The 19,423-nt window shown below is 37.0% G+C and overlaps 1 protein-coding gene across 1 annotated transcript; it reads right to left on the reverse strand.

The window, feature by feature from the left end:
• Positions 1-3,594: 3,594 nt before the first annotated feature.
• Positions 3,595-6,734, reverse strand: LOC125470688 (accelerated cell death 11-like). Its single transcript, XM_048570047.1, has 4 exons — positions 6,354-6,734; positions 5,009-5,181; positions 4,192-4,337; positions 3,595-3,865 (listed from the first exon to the last, which is right to left on the reverse strand). Exons 1-4 carry the CDS (start codon positions 6,555-6,557, stop codon positions 3,747-3,749), a joined length of 642 nt encoding a protein of 213 aa, XP_048426004.1. The 5' UTR covers positions 6,558-6,734; the 3' UTR covers positions 3,595-3,746.
• Positions 6,735-19,423: the final 12,689 nt, after the last annotated feature.

Below are 19,423 nucleotides of genomic sequence, written 5' to 3' on the forward strand. Positions count from 1 at the left end.
AAAGGTAAAAAAGAGAGTAAAAGTCGTGCTATGAAATTCAAAAAAATACACACACACACACACACACACGAAAAAAGGTGATGTTCTTGTGTTCTAAGTGCTTCGAGGTTTCTACAATGCAGTTGGATCTCTCTATTGTGAAGAAATTTTCCATTGCTCTACGTTTTCCTTAGACTTTGTTTTCCATACCTTTTATTGTATAGCCATTTAACCTCAACCTCATTACAACCTTGTTGAAGTCCTTTGATCTGAGTTGTTACTTGTCATTTTTTGGACCATGATTTTCCAGGATTGAAGTATGGCTGATCCGAATACTGTTACCTTAGAAGTTCGATTATGGATTCACCAGATCTGGGCAGAGCTGAATCAGACGGAGCAGGGTGCCACCATCACTCTACTTCGGGGCACTAGACAGAGTCCAAATGACTCCAGTGGTTGACCACGTTTGTTCTACAAGACAAGCGATCTGATTTGGAATTGGACACAATCTGATCCTATAAGTCTTGGAGTTCCTACAATTTAGGGATATGCATGTGCCGCAAATAATCACAACTCCTAAGAGGAAACAATATCTACTTACTAGATATCCTCCATGATTCTCCTGACTTAGAAAGAGAATTCTATCCTAAAAAGGTCTCTCTCCCATGGTGTAAATAACGCAATATAAACGCTATAATTCTCTAACCCACTGCTTGAGTGTCATTTCATCCACTACCTTGACCGTCTTAAAGCCTTTGGCCGACACACCTCCCGATCTTAGGCTTGTTCACGGTTTTTTGTTGTTTTGCAAGTTGCTCAAGTTTGTGCTCAACCGCCGCTTACAGGGTACACGAATTTGGTTCCAACATCATTGATATCGAGTTAGGTGGACAGCAAGTATATGGCGGCATGTATAATGAGATCACCTGAGCAAAACACATTAATCCACGAATATGAGTGAATGAGTGTTTGTCCCGTGAGTAGCTCACTAGTTTACATATGATGATTTAAAGGAGCTTGGAATTGCATTGACATGACTACCTTTCACACGACATAGATTTTGGTGGAAAAATATGCAACAGGAAGAACAAATGCTCCTCTCAAACAAGTAGCCCCATATTTCTTTCGCATTCATCACTCGTAATTGAAAAGAAGAACTTATCTGTACCGAGTTCGTCGCTGTACTAATATTCTGAACCAACAACATGATACTATATAAAGAGATTTACAAATATCAATCTATATTGGCTCAGGACGCCACATAGTCCCCGAGGGGTGCATGCAAAACTTGCCTATCGGCTTGGATTGTTGAGGGCTTCCCCCGGTCTCTGCCTTCGTCCTTGTTTTGATTGGTTGTTCCGGTGCGGTTTTCTTTTTTTTTTTTTTTTTTTTTTTTTTTAATGTCAATAAAAGCACAAAGGTCAAGGACAGTTCCAGGTGTGCCTTGATGTATTTAAACAATATACAAGTACTCCTACATTTTTTAAGAGAAATATTAAGGTTACTCTCTTAAAAGTGGGACTCTTTATGAATTCTCCGTCATCTCATATTTTTGGCACAATTTCTATACTAACATTATAAAATATTATGCCATAAATACGAAGTGACAAATAATCTAAGAAGAGTTATAATTTAAGAGAGTTTTCTTAGCATTTCATTTTTTTTTAATTATCAAGGACAAAATGAACACAAAAGTCTGAAAACTGAAAAGATGCCTTGCACTGACGTAGCACTTGTCATTTTATAAGGGCGGAGGCAATAGTTTTAAAAGGAGTGTGGGCTAATATTTGAAAGGTGCAAGCCGCATGAATTGAATTAAGAAAATATGACTTTTTATTGAACATAAAAGCAGAGCAAAGTCAGCAGTTAGCGTATCCCATAAAGTGCTGTTCTTGAACCAAAGAAAATATGTGATTGATTTACTTCAAGAAGCTGACATGCTCGACTACAAAGCAGCCACGACGCCCCTTGATTGCAAGTTAAAACTTGAATTAGATGGACAGTTACTTGCCAATGTGAGTTATTATCAAAGGTTAGTAGGCAAACTCATTAACTTTACTATTACTGTTCTGATATCACATATGCAGTACATCTTGTTAGCCAATTCATGCATTCCTCCACTGTGAAACATCTCCTTATTGTAAAACGGATATTGCGTTATCTCAAGGGTTTCATTGGTCATGGTATTCTTATGCGCAATAACCATTTTACCAAGATATCTGCCTACACAGATGCTGATTGGTAGGAAATGCTCTTGATCTAAAATCCACTATAGGGTAATGTACTTTTGTTGGGGGCAATATTGTCACTTGGAAGAGTGCAAAACAATAGGTTATCGCTCGATCGAGTGCCAAACCAAAATATCGAGCAATGTCTTCCACTGCATGTGAACTCATTCGGCTCAAAAGTCTCTTATCAGATTTGGGATTTTCTAGCAGAGAACCATTGTCTCTTATGTGTGATAATCAAGCCGCCATGCATATTGCAGCTAATCCAGTGTTTCATGAATGAACAAAACACATTGAGGTGGATTGCCACCACATTAGGAAACAAGTTCAGTCCAAGGTTATTCAGACAGTCTACACTCACAACCACGATCAAATTGCCGATTTGTTTACCAGAGCCTTGGCCATTTCTCATTTTTAGCGTCTACTTAGAGAAACTCCAGCGTATCAAGAACCTCTAGGGCAACTTCCTATTGAATAACCTCTAATGAACAGTAATTGCCTTTAATGAACAATAATTGCCTTTTGCATTTCCACCCCCTAAACTGAATAGCCATGGCAATATGCAATAAAATATTAGTATATTTTATTTTATAAAATAATAAAGAATAATTTTATTTCAAATTTCGGATATGATTTGTAATCGGTCTCGTTGTACCACATTTCATTAAATAAGAAATTACAACTCAAAGTATTTGAGAAAATATAAAATTGTGGTGCAAGGTGGAAGATAATGATAAGATATTTATAGAAAAATTAAATCTTTTTTTTTTTTAATTTTTAAATTTTTTTCGGATTTTTTATTAATTGTTTACATTTTTTTTAATTTTCTATTAATTTTTTACATTTTTTAAATTAATTTTTTACATTTTTTTATTAATTTTTTATATTTTTTTAATGTGACTGACGTTATCTTAACGTCAACCATGCATCATTTGGCCTTAGGCTCTCAGGCCACCAATTCGAGCCGGGCCTCTCACTTGAGCCCCCTCAACCCAATCGTCCACGTGGGCTGAAGCAAGGAGCTGAGATTATTGGGTAGGAAATGAAACCGGTCCATCGAGCTGGAACCCACGCTGGACTTGCTCTTAGCATGCTTGGATTCGTTAACCCACTTGATGCAGCTTGTGAGGGAGTATTGAACATAAAAGCAAAGCAAAGTCAGCAGTCAGTGTCAAAGTTAGGTAGATTAGCTTTACTCCCTTCATTATTGGAGCCGCTCTCTTTGACTTGTACTGCTCCTTGCTGAACTCTTTCCCTCTCATTAAATACTTAATGAAAAAGTGACATTACTGGCGCATCTTTTGACTTTTTACCACGCTTCGAACCGTCCAGATCTTCTAGTTCAAAAAAGTTCACCAACAATACACGAAGTATAGAACGGCAGGCATTGGAAAAAGGAAAATTATCATAATTATAACCAAATCGAATAACAATCCTTATAAGGTTCACACTGATGTTCAAACATATCATACATATGAAATACGGAAATCAAAGCATATTTGTAAAAATGCATGCGTACGTGCAAAAGACGGAAATCGATCAAATCAAGCTTAGCAGCTCTTGAGCTGACTCCCTTGAATGGAATAAGTTGTCGATGTAGTGTATCAGATGAGCCAATGCAATAATTGTCCTTTGCATCTGAACAAAAGCCGATGCCTCTGATAAAATGGAATAACAAACAAACTGTGTTACCAATATCAAGTCCAACCCTAAAATACCCATGTACATATATTATTAGCAGTCATACTAAATTCATTTCAATTATGCTCAGTATCACAACCTAGGAATTTTTTTCTTCTCTATATATTGGATATGAAAGAAAGAACCTGCGACCGGCCACGGTAGCTACCGCTACCATGAGCAGTCAAACCGATCAATCCCAAATCTCTAGCCTAATGTCAATAGATATGAGCTAGTCTGCTAGAAGCCTGGTTTGCAAGCAGATAGTATGACAACGATGAGTTACATACTAGAATAGTCTTACCATCTACTTTTAGCTTTATGAAGAACAGTGACCTTGTGGGAACGGTTAGCAGTGCACCACCAACAGCCTTTCTGATGGCCCATCCGTGGTAGGGGTAAAAAACTTGTTTATATGCTGTGTTAACCGCATCCATGATTGAAATTTCGCTGCCCAAGTTAAAAAAGAAAAGAAAAAGAAATTCAAGTTATAAGTAACTGTGAATCTGTGATAGTAAAATAACAGCTAGCTGCCAAATTATAGAGACATACAAAAATTAGAGATGAGCAGTCATTGATTTAGGGTTTGTTCTTTTGTGAATAATTAATTCAAAGATTAGTCAATAAATAATTATGTGCCTTAAGTAGAATAATTAAGTCATGGTATAATGGATATCACGAGTTTAGAATGAGAAGAGTCACTGAGCTCGTTTGTAAGTGCTTTTAAAATAATTGAAAGTACGTTTGATGAGAGTACTTTTAAAATCAATCCTTAGTTAAAATGCAAGTGAATTATGAAAAGAAAAAAAAAAACAATTGAAGTGCTTCTTGCAAAAATCACATAATTGATACTTCTTGCAATAAGCACTTTTAAGCGCTCTTGAAACTCAAAAACATCTTTATTAAAAGCGCTTTTAGTTTTTTTAAAAGCACTTAATGAATATTAAATATTTAAAAAAATCATGATCAACGGAAAAATAAATTATGTGGATATGAGAAAATAGAACATATGAGTGGATGTAGCAGCATGAAATTGCATTTGCTAACGAAAATGATCTTCAACGTGTTAATGAAGTAGTGAATTCAGAGAAGATCGAGGCTAGGTTTGAGATAAGTAAAACCTTGAGGCCATAATTTGCTCGAATATTATCTTAAGCATCTCAAGTGAACGCTTCACTCTGATGAGGAATCTCGAAGCACTACTTTGGTGCTTAATAGTATTCTGTTGTATTTCACTATCAAGCAAATCTTCTAGGGTATTAACTGACTTTCCTGCCTTTTCAATCCCACTAATCTGGCAACCACCACATTAATCAAAATATAATTAAAAAAAAAAAAAACAAAGAAACACTTACATCAAAGGGAAGTATACAACAACAACAAAGCCCTTTCTCATTAAGTGAGGTCAATTGTATGAATCCTTAAATATCATTGAGCTCGGTTATGTGCCATGTCTTTCATTAGATCCAAATACTCCAAATTTTTTCTTAAAGTCTCTTCCAAATTCAATGCACCGGAATTTCAATATTGAAATTACTCACCCTCACCAGAAGATGTGAAAAAAAGTAGTATATTTTCATTTTTACATCTCATGCATCACCATACATAAGAATAATAAGAAATATTTAGTAATTTATATAATTGAGTTTTTTATTTAGTATTTTTTCCTTCCTTTTATTATTTTAACGCAATGAATAAAAACTTCATCACTATAAATTTAAAAAAAAAAAAATCAATAACAAAAAAAGTTAGATATCCTTCCCATCCATTAAATCAAAAGGACTTATGAGCAAATCAATTATAAAGTTGAGAAACGCTGAATAAACGATAAGGACTTATGTAAAATAAAATTTGGTCCCTTTTTATTGTTTATATAGGGCTGGTTTGGTATTGTTGTGCTTTGAAAACAAGCGCTTCTGGTGTGCTGTAAGAATAGGCAGCTGTGAAATGTGTTTGGTAAATTTTTTTGTAAAAGTGCTTTTGAAAAAAAAAAAAAGCAGTATTCTAGTGTTTGGTAAACTTTTATGTAAAACAGATGTGAAAAAAAGATGGTTTTTTAAAGCTGGGTTTTGCAGCTTCTTGTTTTTGGCTTTTTTTCATTCAAAACTATGAAAAAAAACTGAAGCTGAATGTTTACCAAACACAAAAACAGCTCCCAGCTTTTTTTGATACCAGCTTTTTTCAGAATCACTTCACTACCAAACCAGGTCATAGTATCCTCTAGTTTTGCTGTTTATTTAAAAATGAGTAACTGATTTAATCATGTGTATACTTCCCATGAGTCAAATGCACCAAAGAAATCAAAGCACTCATCAGTCACAAGCCACCAAACCCTAAAGAACACCCAAGTTTTATATCAAACTTTTGAAATTTGATTCAAATGTAGAAGACAATGACAAGTTTGCAACCCAAATCTCCCCATCACCAAAAAGCATCAAACTCTCAAGTTTAATAGATGAATAATACCTTATCAGAGTACTCTATGTCGGCGAACTTCATAGCGACGCCTAAGTATCGAATGAGAGGAGAAACGAGACGACAGGCTTGGGTGAAATTGCCAATTTCCATGGTGAATGGTGCCGGAGAGTTCAGCTGAGCGGCCAGTTGTTCGAACTCATCTGCCAGCCTTGTCAGAATTCTCTCATCTTTCCTTTTCTCCACCCTTGCCATTCTATAAAAAATTTCTCACTGAGTCTCTGCTCCTCTCTCAGACTCTCTCATTTTATAAAAATTTGGAAAACTAACTAAAATTTGTATAACAAAAAATTGATATGAAAGTACTAATATAGCCTTAGTGACTAAGTTGTACTCTTTTTCGAAACCCATCTGCGTTCTCATTGTCTAGATGTGTTTGGACTCTTTTTCTAAACCCATCTGTATTCTCATTGTCTAGATGTGTCGGAGTGTAGGACACTCGGACACGCCGATACGTCTCGAACACGCTCTTGACTCGAGTTGTACATGGTCAAGACACATTTGGACACACTACGGACACTGTGGACGGAATTTCGCTAAGCTGTTTCGGGCGAGGAGGCAGATTCAGATCCGCTAGGCTCTTTCAAAAGTCATAGACCTTCTCGCAGGGAGGCAGAGTCAGATCCGCTAGAGAGTTTAATCGGATATGCATTTTCGGATAGAGAGTTTAATCGGAAATGGGATAGCATAGGAGAGAGAAATTTGCTTTTGGTTCTTTGGAGAAGAAGACGGGGAAGAGAGAGAGAGTCATGCTAGCAATTACTCTAAAGTCAAAACAGCTATACAAGTTTATCAAAACAGCTATATACATGCGTTTTTGCCTCTCTCTCTCTGCCTTTTTTTTACCTTTCTCTCTATTCTTAAAAAGCTTCAACTTTTGGCTTCTGGGTATTCAAAAAGAAGAAGAAGAAGGAGGAGGAGGAGGAGGAAGAAATAGGTACAATTAGAACATAAGATTATCAACTTAACTTCTTTAACTCCTATGTGAATTAAATGACTGTTGAGTTGTATTGGGTTTTCTTCTAAATATTTCAAATTTTTCCGTTTGGGTTTTATCTCTGATATCATTTCTGGCATTGGATAGCTGCTGGACTTGCTTCTTCATCAACATCTTCTTCCTTTTGTCTCCAAACTTTTTCAGTTGTAATTTATAATTTTGTGCGAGGACTTCTGATCAAATTTTCCAGCAGGGTGAAGAATAATTCTAGTGTGGCCACAGATGATATACCATGTGTTTTTATATAAGTAGTGAAAAATTTTACTTTTTAAGGTATTAACTTTATAACACTCATATCCCACCATTTGTACAGAGACACGTGTTGTATCACTCCGTATTTCGATCACACTAAAAAATCTCTCGTGTGTTGGAGAAAAAATGGAGGAAGGTGAGTTAGGGCGGAGCTACAGTGAGTGTCGAAGACAGAGAGGTCGAGCTTGCGGAACCTACTTGGTGGTCATGGCAGGGAGGAAACTCAACGTTGGGGAGGAAGCAGTGAGGAAGAACCGCGAGATTTAATTAGACAGAAACTGGGCTTGACGTCGTAGTCATGGTAGCCTAAGTTGCACCGACATGGACACGGATACGGTGACACGCAACACGACCATACTGTTACACGGCAAATTTAAAAAAATAGGACACGGATACAGTTAGAACATGACAATTAAAATATAACAAATTATAATAAATATTACATATATTAAAATTAATACTTCAAATTGAGATCTCTCGATCCAAAAATGGCATTTATATTTCTCAGCGTAAATATGCATTGGAGATTCTCAAAGATTATGGTTTCTTGGGAGCACGCCCTGTTTCTTTTCCTAAAGGATCTGAAAAAATATCGACGTCTTGTAGGAAGAATCATTTATCTCACAATAACCCGACCAGATATTACCTACCCTATACATGTTATAAGTCGTTTCATGCATGAGCCATGGCTTCCACATATGGATGTCGTATTACGGGTTGTTTCTTATTTAAAATCTACTCCGAGTTGAGGTTTATTATTCCGTTCGGATAACCAAATGAAGTTAACGATTTTTTGTGATCCTGATTGGGTTGGCTATTGCTTGACGCTCGACCACAGGTTATTGTGTGTTCTTGGGAAATTCTTTGATTTCATGGCGAACAAAACGATAGAAAACGGTTTTGATCTATTCTGCTGGAGCGAAGTATAAAGCTATGGGTGGAGCTTTGTTGTGAAGTGATTTGGTTATGTTTTCTATTGGAGGATTTGAACGTTCATTTAACTGGTCCATCTCTTTTATTTTGCGACAATCAAGCGGCATTGCATATAGCCGTCAATCTCGTTTTTCATGAACGCACTCGCCACGTTGAGATGGATTGTCATTTTATACGTGATAAAACTGTTGATGGCACAATAGCTACTAGACATGTTGATACAACACAACAAATGGCAGACATGTTTACAAAGCCTCTCGGGAAGGAGAAATTTTCGAGCATGTTACGCAAGTTGGGAGTTCTTGACATACACTCTCCAACTTGAGGGGAAGTGTTAGACAATTAGAAAATCAGTTAGAGTTAAATTGTAATTATAAGTGTATCCCTAACTTGTAGGAAGTCTTCTTGTCATACAAGGAATGTCATTGTATATATATTGTATTCCCATAACAATGAAATATTCATTCAGACATATTTTTCTACATAATTAGGAACCAAGAAGGAAAAGACAAAAAAAGAAAAAGAATTAGGAGATGAATAGCCCCAATTGACTTGAAATATCAATCCTTGTACATATGTAGACAATGGGAGCCTTGGAATTTTTTGCTTCCAAGGCCACTGCGAATCCATCGACGTTGCAATGATTTAGGAGATTACATTTTTACATTTAATCCTATGATTTAGGATATTTTATTCTTTAAATGTTTAAAAAAAATTGAAAAATAAGCTTGAAATCAAGAGATTAAATACTTGTAAGATAAATTTGGTATCGAAATAAAGATGAGGGACTCATCGAACCTTTTTCAATCGTAACAAATAAAATGGACTACTTATAAAATTGGCTCACAAAATTGTAGTTATATTCAAAGTTCTAAAAGGTGCTAAGATTAGAAAGAAAGGATAATGTGAAGCTTAAAATAATCCCAAAATTTCTAGAGACGATGTAGACATGTAAATTTTGTTGCATACAAATGATGCATCACAAAGCTTCACGTGACATATGACTCATCACAAATGGACAAGTCATCATTGACATGTGGCACAAATCAAGGAAATGAAGCTCAAAACTTCCTCTGAATTTGGCAAAAAAGGGGAAATATCCCTTAAAATCGGCAAAGGGTCTAAATTGCTCCCAAAACCGGAAAGAAAGCTAATGCATCTTCACAAAACAAGTAAGAATTGAATATTGCTCACAAAATAGGCAACAAGCCTTAAAGATTTCGGCCAAACAAGGGAAAGTAGTTGAAATTAAGACACAAAACATGCCTAAATTCTCCCATGGACGAATCAAGACACAAATCAAGGCCAAATCCATCCAAAGGCATGGCTTTGGAAGTCTATAAATACCAGGTCCCCAGACAAGCATATGTTGGAAATGTGCCCTAAAACCAATCATATGATGATACTTTACGGACATTTCAGAAAGTTAAACTAATGTAGTTTAAATGTAAAGGGCAAAGATTATTGTTTGAGCCGTCTCATATAAATGTTATATGCTTAAACGATAAGTCCAAGGAATATGTGATTGGAAGAATGCGATCTAAAAAAGTTAGATTCATGAGAGCATTCTTTCGTTGACACATCCTAAACGTTCCTGATCATAGGATTGTCAATTGGGCATTGACAGTCCGTTAAGATCAGTACGTGCTATGTCTTCTCTCAGGGAGAGTGACTAGTCTTGAGTCATTGGTGTGTATGACATCAAGACAAGTACGTAGGTGCTCAATAGAGAATGAGTTCACTGAACACGATCAACGAAGAGTTCTCATATTCATGTCACATGAGAACTCATGGTTGGGATAATGCAAATTAGTCTTTTGACCTGAGGCATCACAGTTGTCTTGTGGTTAGGTCCTTAATCTTTGATTATGTCAAAGTCACTCCATCAGGAGGGTGTCCAAGGCATCGTTGGGGTTAAGCCACTTAGCCATGAAGGCAAGTGAATGCGCAACAAGGGATCTCTAACCTTCAAACTGTTTGAGGGAGAATACTCTATGATATGATTAAGAATCTTTGGCCAAAGTATGAATGAGATTTAGGAATATGTTCCAAATCACATTTAAGGTAATCATATAAGCACAAGACTCACATTGGATAGTAGACATGAATAAACTATCAAACCAAACAATGTGGTCAAGAGTATTGTATTAGAGAAAGACCGTATTGCATTTGTAATCCTAAAACTGAATAGGTTCTCCACCTCTTCTGATTAGCTTGGGTAACCATGACATGCTGCTAGGCGTCAACCATGGTTTGTGGAAGCCCTAAAAGTATATTATCACTAACGGGAGAATTGAAAGTAAGTTTCAATTCACAATCGATTAGAAAGAGTTTTAATCGCCCACTGCCTCGCTAAAAGGAATCTAATGGATCGTTCACCGAGTAAGGTAGAGTTTGAAGAAACAACGGAGATGAGTAAGAATAATTAAATGGTTTAATTATTTATCCAATGGCAAGGATTAATTAATATGCTAATTAATCAAACGAATAAGTTCGTTAAAAGACCTCGGGATAGTTTTGGATCTTAAGGCCTAATGGGCTTCGAACGTCAAGTCCATTGACTTAAGTTGTATGACAACTTAATGAATAATGATTCACAAAGGCCCAAATAGCCCAATAAATCCCCTTAGGCCGGCCATGTTAGAGAAGGAGTGGTTTTGGACTTATTTACAAGTTTGCCACTCAAATGAATTAAGGAATAAGTATGACTTAATAGCCAAAATTCATTAAGGGATATTTTTGGGGGAAAGGATGAGAACACAAGCTCTCCTTTCTCTCTAAAATTTCGGCCAACCTTGGAGGGATCATCTAGCAATCAAACTCCTCCAAGGTCACTCATTTCTTCTTCATTATGCCTTGGTGATGAATCATTAGAGGTTCTCAATTTTGGGAACTTGGAGAAACCTTTTCATCCATCCAAATCCATGGATCTAAGATGCAAGGAATGAAGGCCCTCTCTTTGGGTGATTAGCCTTTGCTTATGCAAAGAGGAATCTACAAAGGTATTGATTTCTCAACTCACTTTGTTTTGAGTTGAGTCTTGGTTCACCTATCTACTAGGCTTTGAATTTCATGGGTAAATGTTTTGTTTTTAAGTGCATACAAGCATGATTCCGCCTTTAATTGTTAATTGCATGTTGTTGATGTTGCTCAAATGAACTTGTTTTTCACAAATTTTCCTTCAGCATAAGGGTCAACAATTTATACATTCAAGGACAAAATTCTCACAAAATGAGAACCTCTGCCAAATCTTTGAAAACTAATATGCTGCCAAAGCTCTTTTCAAAGAACGCATAACCAAAGCCAAAGCTTTCTTTCGACCAAAGCTAAAGCATTCCCTTGAAGAATCAACAAGCAATTGTGCTGATTCCTTCAAGACTCTGTTGAAAGCTCAAAATTTGTAACGACATTCGTTTCAAGATCAAGTCGCCAAGACCCATAAATCAACGAAATCCTACATCAACATCACCTTTGCCGTAGTCCTAAACCTAAGGTAAAGACTATCCACGAGTTGTTTCAAGCTCAAAACTTGAAGCAATCGTTCAATCGTTTGTGTGAGATCAAGTCATCACAACCCTTGGATCAACAACTATGCATCTACATCAAATTTGAAGACTAAATCAGAGGAAATTTGTAAATAGAGATTGTAATCCTACAAATTCAATTAATACAAACCTACTTCGTACACGTGTTTTTGTTTCATTCGTTACGGAAATTTCGCGTTTACAAATTTGGCACGCCTAGTGGGACATCTCTGCCTCTCATCTCTGTCTTCAAATCCACAAAAAGTACAAATGGCATCAAGAAATGATCAAGTTGTTCCCGCTACTGATGCGAATAACAAGAACATCTTTGCTGTAAGTTGTGGCACTTTGGGCGTCACAACCCGAAGCAAGGCAAGAGTTCTCTCTATCGTGCCTTCCACCCATACATCAAACCTGCCGAATGAGCAAAAGCACCCGAGGCACGAACCTGTGATCACCTTGGCCTTGCTAAGGGCGCCAAGGGAAGAAAACCCAATAAGGTACTCCGAGTCGTTAACTTTCGATGTCGACTCAAGCAGCATATCACATCCCATAGTCATGCAAGTCATGACTACTGGTGCGACTTCAATCGAAGAGTAATTGGCACAAATAAGCGAAGCAATTGCATGGCTAACAAAGACCGTAGAGGAAAATGACTTGTAGATTGCTACACTCGTCAATCGTCTGGAAGAGCAGCACGACAAGAAAGCTGACACATCTGCAAGAAATGATCACAAGCACGATTAATGCACAATACGAAGGAAGCTCACATGACTTCGTGCTGTACTCAATGCCATACTCCAAAAGGATTGACGCCTTAAGAATGCCAAGAGGTTATTAGCCGCCAAAATTCATGCAGTTCGATGGAAAGGGCAATCCCAAACAACATATTGCCCATTTCATCGAAACTTGTAACAATGCTGGGACAGAGGGAGACTACCTCGTCAAGTAGTTCGTGCCCTCGCTAAAAGGTAACACATTTGACTAGTACACCGACCTCAAGCCTGAGTTTATCAACAACTGAGATCAGCTTGAAAGGGAATTCCTCAACTGCTTCTACAACACCCGCCACACTATAAGCATGCCGGAGCTAACAAGTACGAAGTAATGGAATGATGAACCTGTCGTCGACTACATTAATAGATGGCGTTCATTAAGTTTGGATTGCAAAGACCAACTTTTTGAAACCTCTGCCATTGAGATGTGTGTTCAAGGTATACACTGGGGGATACATTACATCCTCCAAGGCATAAAGCCGAGAACATTTAAGGAGTTGGCAACTCGATCCCAAGAAATGGAGCTGAGTATCGCCAATCATAGGAAGAAAAAGCCGATCACCGACTTCAAAAAGGATAATGTGTTCGCTTTAAAGGTAGACAAGACTGGGGAAAAGCCCACCAAGGAAGCTTTTGTCGTTCATACTACCCCCATCAAGACCTCATCCGCCCCTATCAAGATCTCCTTCAAGAACAAAGCGAATGAGATGAAGATAGGTGATGTGGATGTCTATCTAGATCTCTTCCAAGAACAAAGCGAATGAGATGAAGATAGGTGAGGTGGATGTCTGGGTGAACTGGAATAAGGGGTGTGGTGATGGGAGTGGGTGGGAGAGGTTTTGGATTTGGGTTGCAGGGAAGGAGAAGGTCGGGGAAGATGGGTGTTTGGGGTATTTTTTTTTTTTTTTTTTTCAAGGTAAGTTATTATTTTTTAATTTTTTTAATAGAAAGTGGGCCCTGCCTCAAGCCATATCAGCATTTAACAGATAACTGACGGAAGGTATGACATTGCAAAAAATTCGAAGATAAGGTATGACATTAAATTTTTTTAGAGACAGGGTATAAAACTATGAGTGACCTAATAGTTGAGGTAGTTTTATGTAATTTACCATTTATTTAAAGATTAGGACAAAACCTAAAATCAAATCATCCCAATAAGACTGGCCCAAACAAAATATTCAATTAAGCTTCCAATTTTACCCTTAATGTCAGTTTTGGCCCGTTTATTTGCTACACCTGGATAAGTGGGTTGATGACGAATTTGGTGTAGATATAAAAAGGAGAAATTATATTTTACCCCATCAGGTTTGTGTGCGAATTCATACATTGATTAGTCAAACCGTCAATTTAATTGTTAAGCAATGAAATGGCAAATATAAACCCACATGCTTTTAATTAAAAATCAATAAAAAAAAACTAAACTAAAACAAAATCACCTAACTCATCTCTCTCCCTCATTTCTCTTTTTAAAAAAACTCTATCTCGCACAACCCCAAACTGAGTGGTTGTTGCCACTGTTCATCGTCCTCTCCGACGATTTTCCTGACGCACCCAGACGACTCAGACGGTGGTGAAGTCGCCGTTCTCCGTCGACGTCAGACCACCAACATGACCCAATGTTCCCCGTGGAACAAACCCATGTCTCTGCTTGGTGATTTTCAAACCCCAAGCCCTCAAATCAAAGAGCCCCGTCAAGGACAAGGAAATCGAAACCTAAGTCTTTGCAGCAACACTCACCCTTATCGCTAGAAACCAAAACCGCGGAGCTCCTAATTCAAGAGACCCTGAATGCGACATAACCACACCGAGATCTAAGCAGTTGGGGAGGAGGAAATCCTCAGCCACCGATGGCAGGTAGAGGTCATCCAAGTCGTCGAAGGTGAGCTCGAACTTGCAATTTCAGTGGCACTAAACCCAAAGTCAAGATCGAACATAAATACATTGTCAGAGGGCACAACGACAGTGACCATGCTGTTGTCAGATGAGAACAATTCAGGGTCGAGATGAGGGATCATGAGGGAATGGCGATGAAGCATAACTTTCTTCAAAGTCTAAATTGTGGCTGGAGTCCTATTTTAGGGTTTCAGAGAGGTTTCTCTGAGAATTTAGAGGGAAAGGACCAAATGGGGAGAGACGAAGACTGAAGAGGAGGAATCTTCTTCGATTGTCAAATACCAAAATCCCCTTCGATTTCCTTGCTGGATGCGTCTCATGGTTCCGATTGACGCCAGTTCAAGGTTAGAGTGAGAGAAGAAGGAAGAGAAAGAGATGGATGAGGTCGCCGGAAATAGGTGAGAGGGCAACAGTGTTGTTTTTAGGGGTATTTCCGTTTTTTCATCTAGGTCATTTGTTTCAGAGGGTTGATTCTTTGGTGTGTATATGTATACATATAATTTTTTTTGGTTGATTTTTGTGTTTGAAAAAAAATTGGGGTATTTTGGGATCTAGGGGGTTAGGTTGCAGACTTGTAGGAAAGGGCAATAGTTGTAGTGGTCGACCTATTTATATGTTTTAAATAATTTTCTTTCTTCTGTGGCATGTTAGTGACATTCACATTAGCAAAAATGTGGGTCGCAAAAGTTCCATGTCATCGCTTAACGGTGAAATTGACGATTTGACTAATGGATGTATGAAAATGTAATAAAATTTAAGTTTGCGTATGAGATTGAAATATTTTAAACATGATGTATGAGGTTGCAATTGCACTCAAACTTGACGGGGCAATGTAATTTACCCTTGTAAAATTGATAACATTGCTCACCAATATAAACTTATAATATCATGATCTTCCATGCATGGATACAAAGAATTGGCTCGCCTAATTATCAAACTAAACTAATATAAATATAGTTTTTCTTGTATTTTCAGCGCCTAATAAACTTTTCTCTGTGTCTGTTCTGGTCTAATGTTCATGTGATAACCTGTAGTTTTAAAATATAGAAATAAAAATGGTATTTTCAAACTATTATTATGATATTACTTCTTTTTCATATATATATATATATATATATATATATATTATATCAGTATTGGCATTTTGTTGTCTCTTGAGAATGAATCCTATATGGATGAGAGGGAGGGACCTTGCATGGATTTATAAAATGTTGGGCTATTTCTTATATTACTAATTGATTTTATGGTGGAACCTTAACTTTCTTCATAGTTTTAAAGTAGGTTGTCCCACACAGCTGGTTGTCCCACGTGCTCCACATCACCCTGTTGTATTGTTCAAGTATTAAGCTTGAAAATTCGCCACACATGAAGAGGTGTGTTGAGAATGAGTCCCACATTGATTGGAGAAAGGACCTTGCATGGGCTTATAAGAGGTTGGGCTACCTTCCATATTGCCAATTAATTTTATGGTGGAACCCATGTCACATCCCGGCTCGGGCCCCCACCAAATCCCGCGCTTGACTCCATCGTAGCACGATATTGTCCCCTTTGGGCCCCGACCACACCCTCATGGTTTTGTTTTTGGGAACTCACATGAAAACTTCCTAGGACTAAGGATTGGCTCTGATACCAAATTGTCACATCTCAGCCTGGGCCCTTACCACATCTCGGGCTCGACTCCAGCTTAGCACAATATTGTCCACTTTGGGCTCCGATCACGCCCTCACGGTTTTGTTTTTGGGAACTCACACGAGAACTTTCCAGCGGGTCACCCATCAAACTCGCTTAACTTCAGACTTCTTATGGAACCCGAAGCCAGTGAGCTTCCAAAAGACCTCATGCTAGGTAGAGATGAGAATATAAATATAAGGCTTACATGATCCACTCCCCTGGAAAATGTGGGATGTTACAATCTAACTTTCTTCATTGTCAACTCCTAGTTGATAGTTTAGTACAATTAGCTAGGTGTAGTCTTGCAAGGTGTAGTCTATCTCATTTGCTAGTGGTCTCCGACAATGAGATGGCTTCTTTCCTAGTCCAACATGCAAAACTTCAATTTATAGTTGTTATATTTACCATGAGGTGTGAGGCTTTAAGGGATTACATCAACACCACCAGCTTCCACCGTTGTTGGCAAAGCTACATGTTAATCCCAAAGTTATTTACCCCATGCACAACGACACCTTGAAACCCACTTGTCAACCCAAAGTTATTTTAATTTAGTTTTCAGAAATAGTGCATAATTTTGCTGTAGTTCTAGAAATAGTGAAAGTTATTTTGGTTCAGTTTCAGAAATAGTATTTGTTATTTTGATACAATTTCAGAAATAGTATTTATTTTGTTCATTTCTAGAAATAGTTTAAGTTATTTTGGTTTAGTTTAGGGTTTATTTTGTTCCCTTCCAGAAATAGTGTGTTGTTTTGATGTAACTCACAAAGTAGTATTTATTTTGATCCCTTCCATAAATAGTGTATGTTATTTTTGTTTAGTTTTCATAACTAGTGCGTAATTTTAATGTGGGTTGTTTTGGTTTAGTTTCAGAAATGTTGTTCATTTTTTTTGTTGTAGTTTTAGAAATAATGTTTATTTTTTTCATTTTCAGAAATAGTATGAGTTATTTTGGTTCAGTTTCATAAATAATACGCAGTTTTGCTATAGTTTCAGAAATAGTGTGGGTTATTTTGGTTTAGTTTTAGAAATAGTGTTTGTTATTTACTGTAGTTTCAAAAATAATGTTTATTCTGTTTCCTTTTTAGAAATAGTGTGAGTTATTTTAGTTCGATTTTAGAAATAGTGTTCGCTATTTTGATGTAGTTTCATAAATAGTGTTTATTTTGTTCCCTTTCAGAAATGGTGTGGTTTATTTGGTTTAGTTTCAGAAATAATGCGAGTTATTTTGCTATAATTCTAGAATTAATGTGAGTTATTTTACAGTAGTTTCAAAAATAGTGTATGTTATTTTGTGCGTTTTTTAGCCTCATCATGTACAAGAAATGCCAAACCAACTTCCCATCCCAATTCCTAACCATCCAAATTCAATAACGAGTAGTGCCAAATTCATGAAAGTCAATTCTCTCCACTCGATTTTCAAACAGGAACAAAATTTTCACACAAAAGCTCAATTTCCCATCACAAAAATGCTTACATGCAAGAAGGCCAAGGTGCAGATATTTCAAACCAATCGTATGATGGGATTACTATGTAAAAATGTTAAAGCAATGACACTGTGATGTCATAATTACATACCTCGTTCCCAACCCAAGTGGACAGTGGAGCCATAATTAACAGTGTCCCCACAATTTCCGAGAAGGAAGCTTTGCTCAACCAAGGAGGTTCTTCTTATGTAATCCAAGTGATAAAACCTATGTAATTTGAATTTCGCCATCTCATGAGCCACTATGTTGTCAATTTTAATCCAAGACTTTTTATTTTTTATTTCAAATATAGGAGGTATCCAATAAAATGTTAAATTTGCATTGTAATATTTTACGTTCTCAAAAAAAAAAAAGTATATATATATATATTAATCAGTATTTCAATTCGTTATACTCATCTTGCATTTCGTTATTATAGTCGGATTTGAATCCTCTCCTTAGCTCAAGGAGAAGATCCTCTCATGACACCAAGCAGTGTAGGTCGTTAGATTTTTATCTAATGGCTATAAACATAGAGGTCATTTTAAAGTTATATTAATTATAGTCATTGGATGAAAATCCAACGGCGCACACTATTTGATCAGTAGGATCCTGTCCTTAGGCTCAGGAGAGGATTCAAATCCATTGTAATCATGCCAAACTTTACGAAAGGGGATAATAAGCAATCAAACCCAACAACAAAAATAACAAAATAAGGACACGTGCAACATAATTACGTATACAAAAATATTTGATAATCTAGCAAAATCTCACATAATTACGCAACATAATTAATTACGTATAATTAATCAGTTATAAGCAAGTGCCTTGGCGCTGTTAGTGTGCACGTCAGCAAAAAAAAAAAGAAAAAAAAAACTCAGAGAGAGAAAGTTCAGAGTCTATCTCCTGTACAATTTATTCCTCTCGGCTTTCTCCTTTCATTTTTCTAGACACGGTATCTTTTTTTATATGGGTAAATTGCATTGTGCCCCGTCAGATTTAGGTGCAATTACGACTTCATACATAATTTTTTAAACATTTCAATCTCGTACACAAATTTGAATTTGATTACATTTTCATACATTTGTTAGTCAAACCGTCAATTTCATCATTAAATGATGACGTGAAACTTATACAGCTCACATTTTTGCTGAAGTGGATGTCACTAACATGCCACAGAAAAAAGAAAATAATTTTAAAAGTTTTAAAACATAATGGGTCCACCACTACAACTATTCACCTTCAACCTTCTTCCCGTCCCTGCAAGTCTGCAACCTAACCCCCCACATCCCAAAATACCCAGATTTTTTTCCTAACACAAGAATCAACCAAAAAAATTATATGTAAATATACACACACACACACACACACACACCGAAGAATCAACCTTCTGAAACAGATTACCAAGAAGAAAAAAAGGAAATACCCCTGTTTGGGCCCAAAATAATATTGTTGGGCCGAGTATTTGTTTGTGCTAGGCCCAAAGGCGTGTCAAAAGTACTATGGGCTGTCTGGTGATTCCGGGCCATTTAGCAGGGATGGTTGAGTCCTA

This window comes from the organism of the source record quoted next, unplaced genomic scaffold, assembly GCF_019419815.1.
Source record: "Pyrus x bretschneideri cultivar Hongxiangsu unplaced genomic scaffold, Pyrus_bretschneideri_v1 Contig51, whole genome shotgun sequence".
In the NCBI taxonomy this organism is placed as follows: Eukaryota; Viridiplantae; Streptophyta; class Magnoliopsida; order Rosales; family Rosaceae; genus Pyrus; species Pyrus x bretschneideri.

Excerpts from the sequence above, each read along its gene's own strand:
- LOC125470688 (XM_048570047.1), bottom strand. The coding sequence starts at position 6,557 with ATGGCAAGGGTGGAGAAAAGGAAAGATGAGAGAATTCTGACAAGGCTG. Across the intron at positions 4,338-5,008 it reads GAGCAAATTATGGCCTCAAG|CGAAATTTCAATCATGGATG; the intron begins GTTTTACTTATC and ends TAACTTGGGCAG. Across the intron at positions 3,866-4,191 it reads CATAAAGCTAAAAGTAGATG|AGGCATCGGCTTTTGTTCAG; the intron begins GTAAGACTATTC and ends CCATTTTATCAG.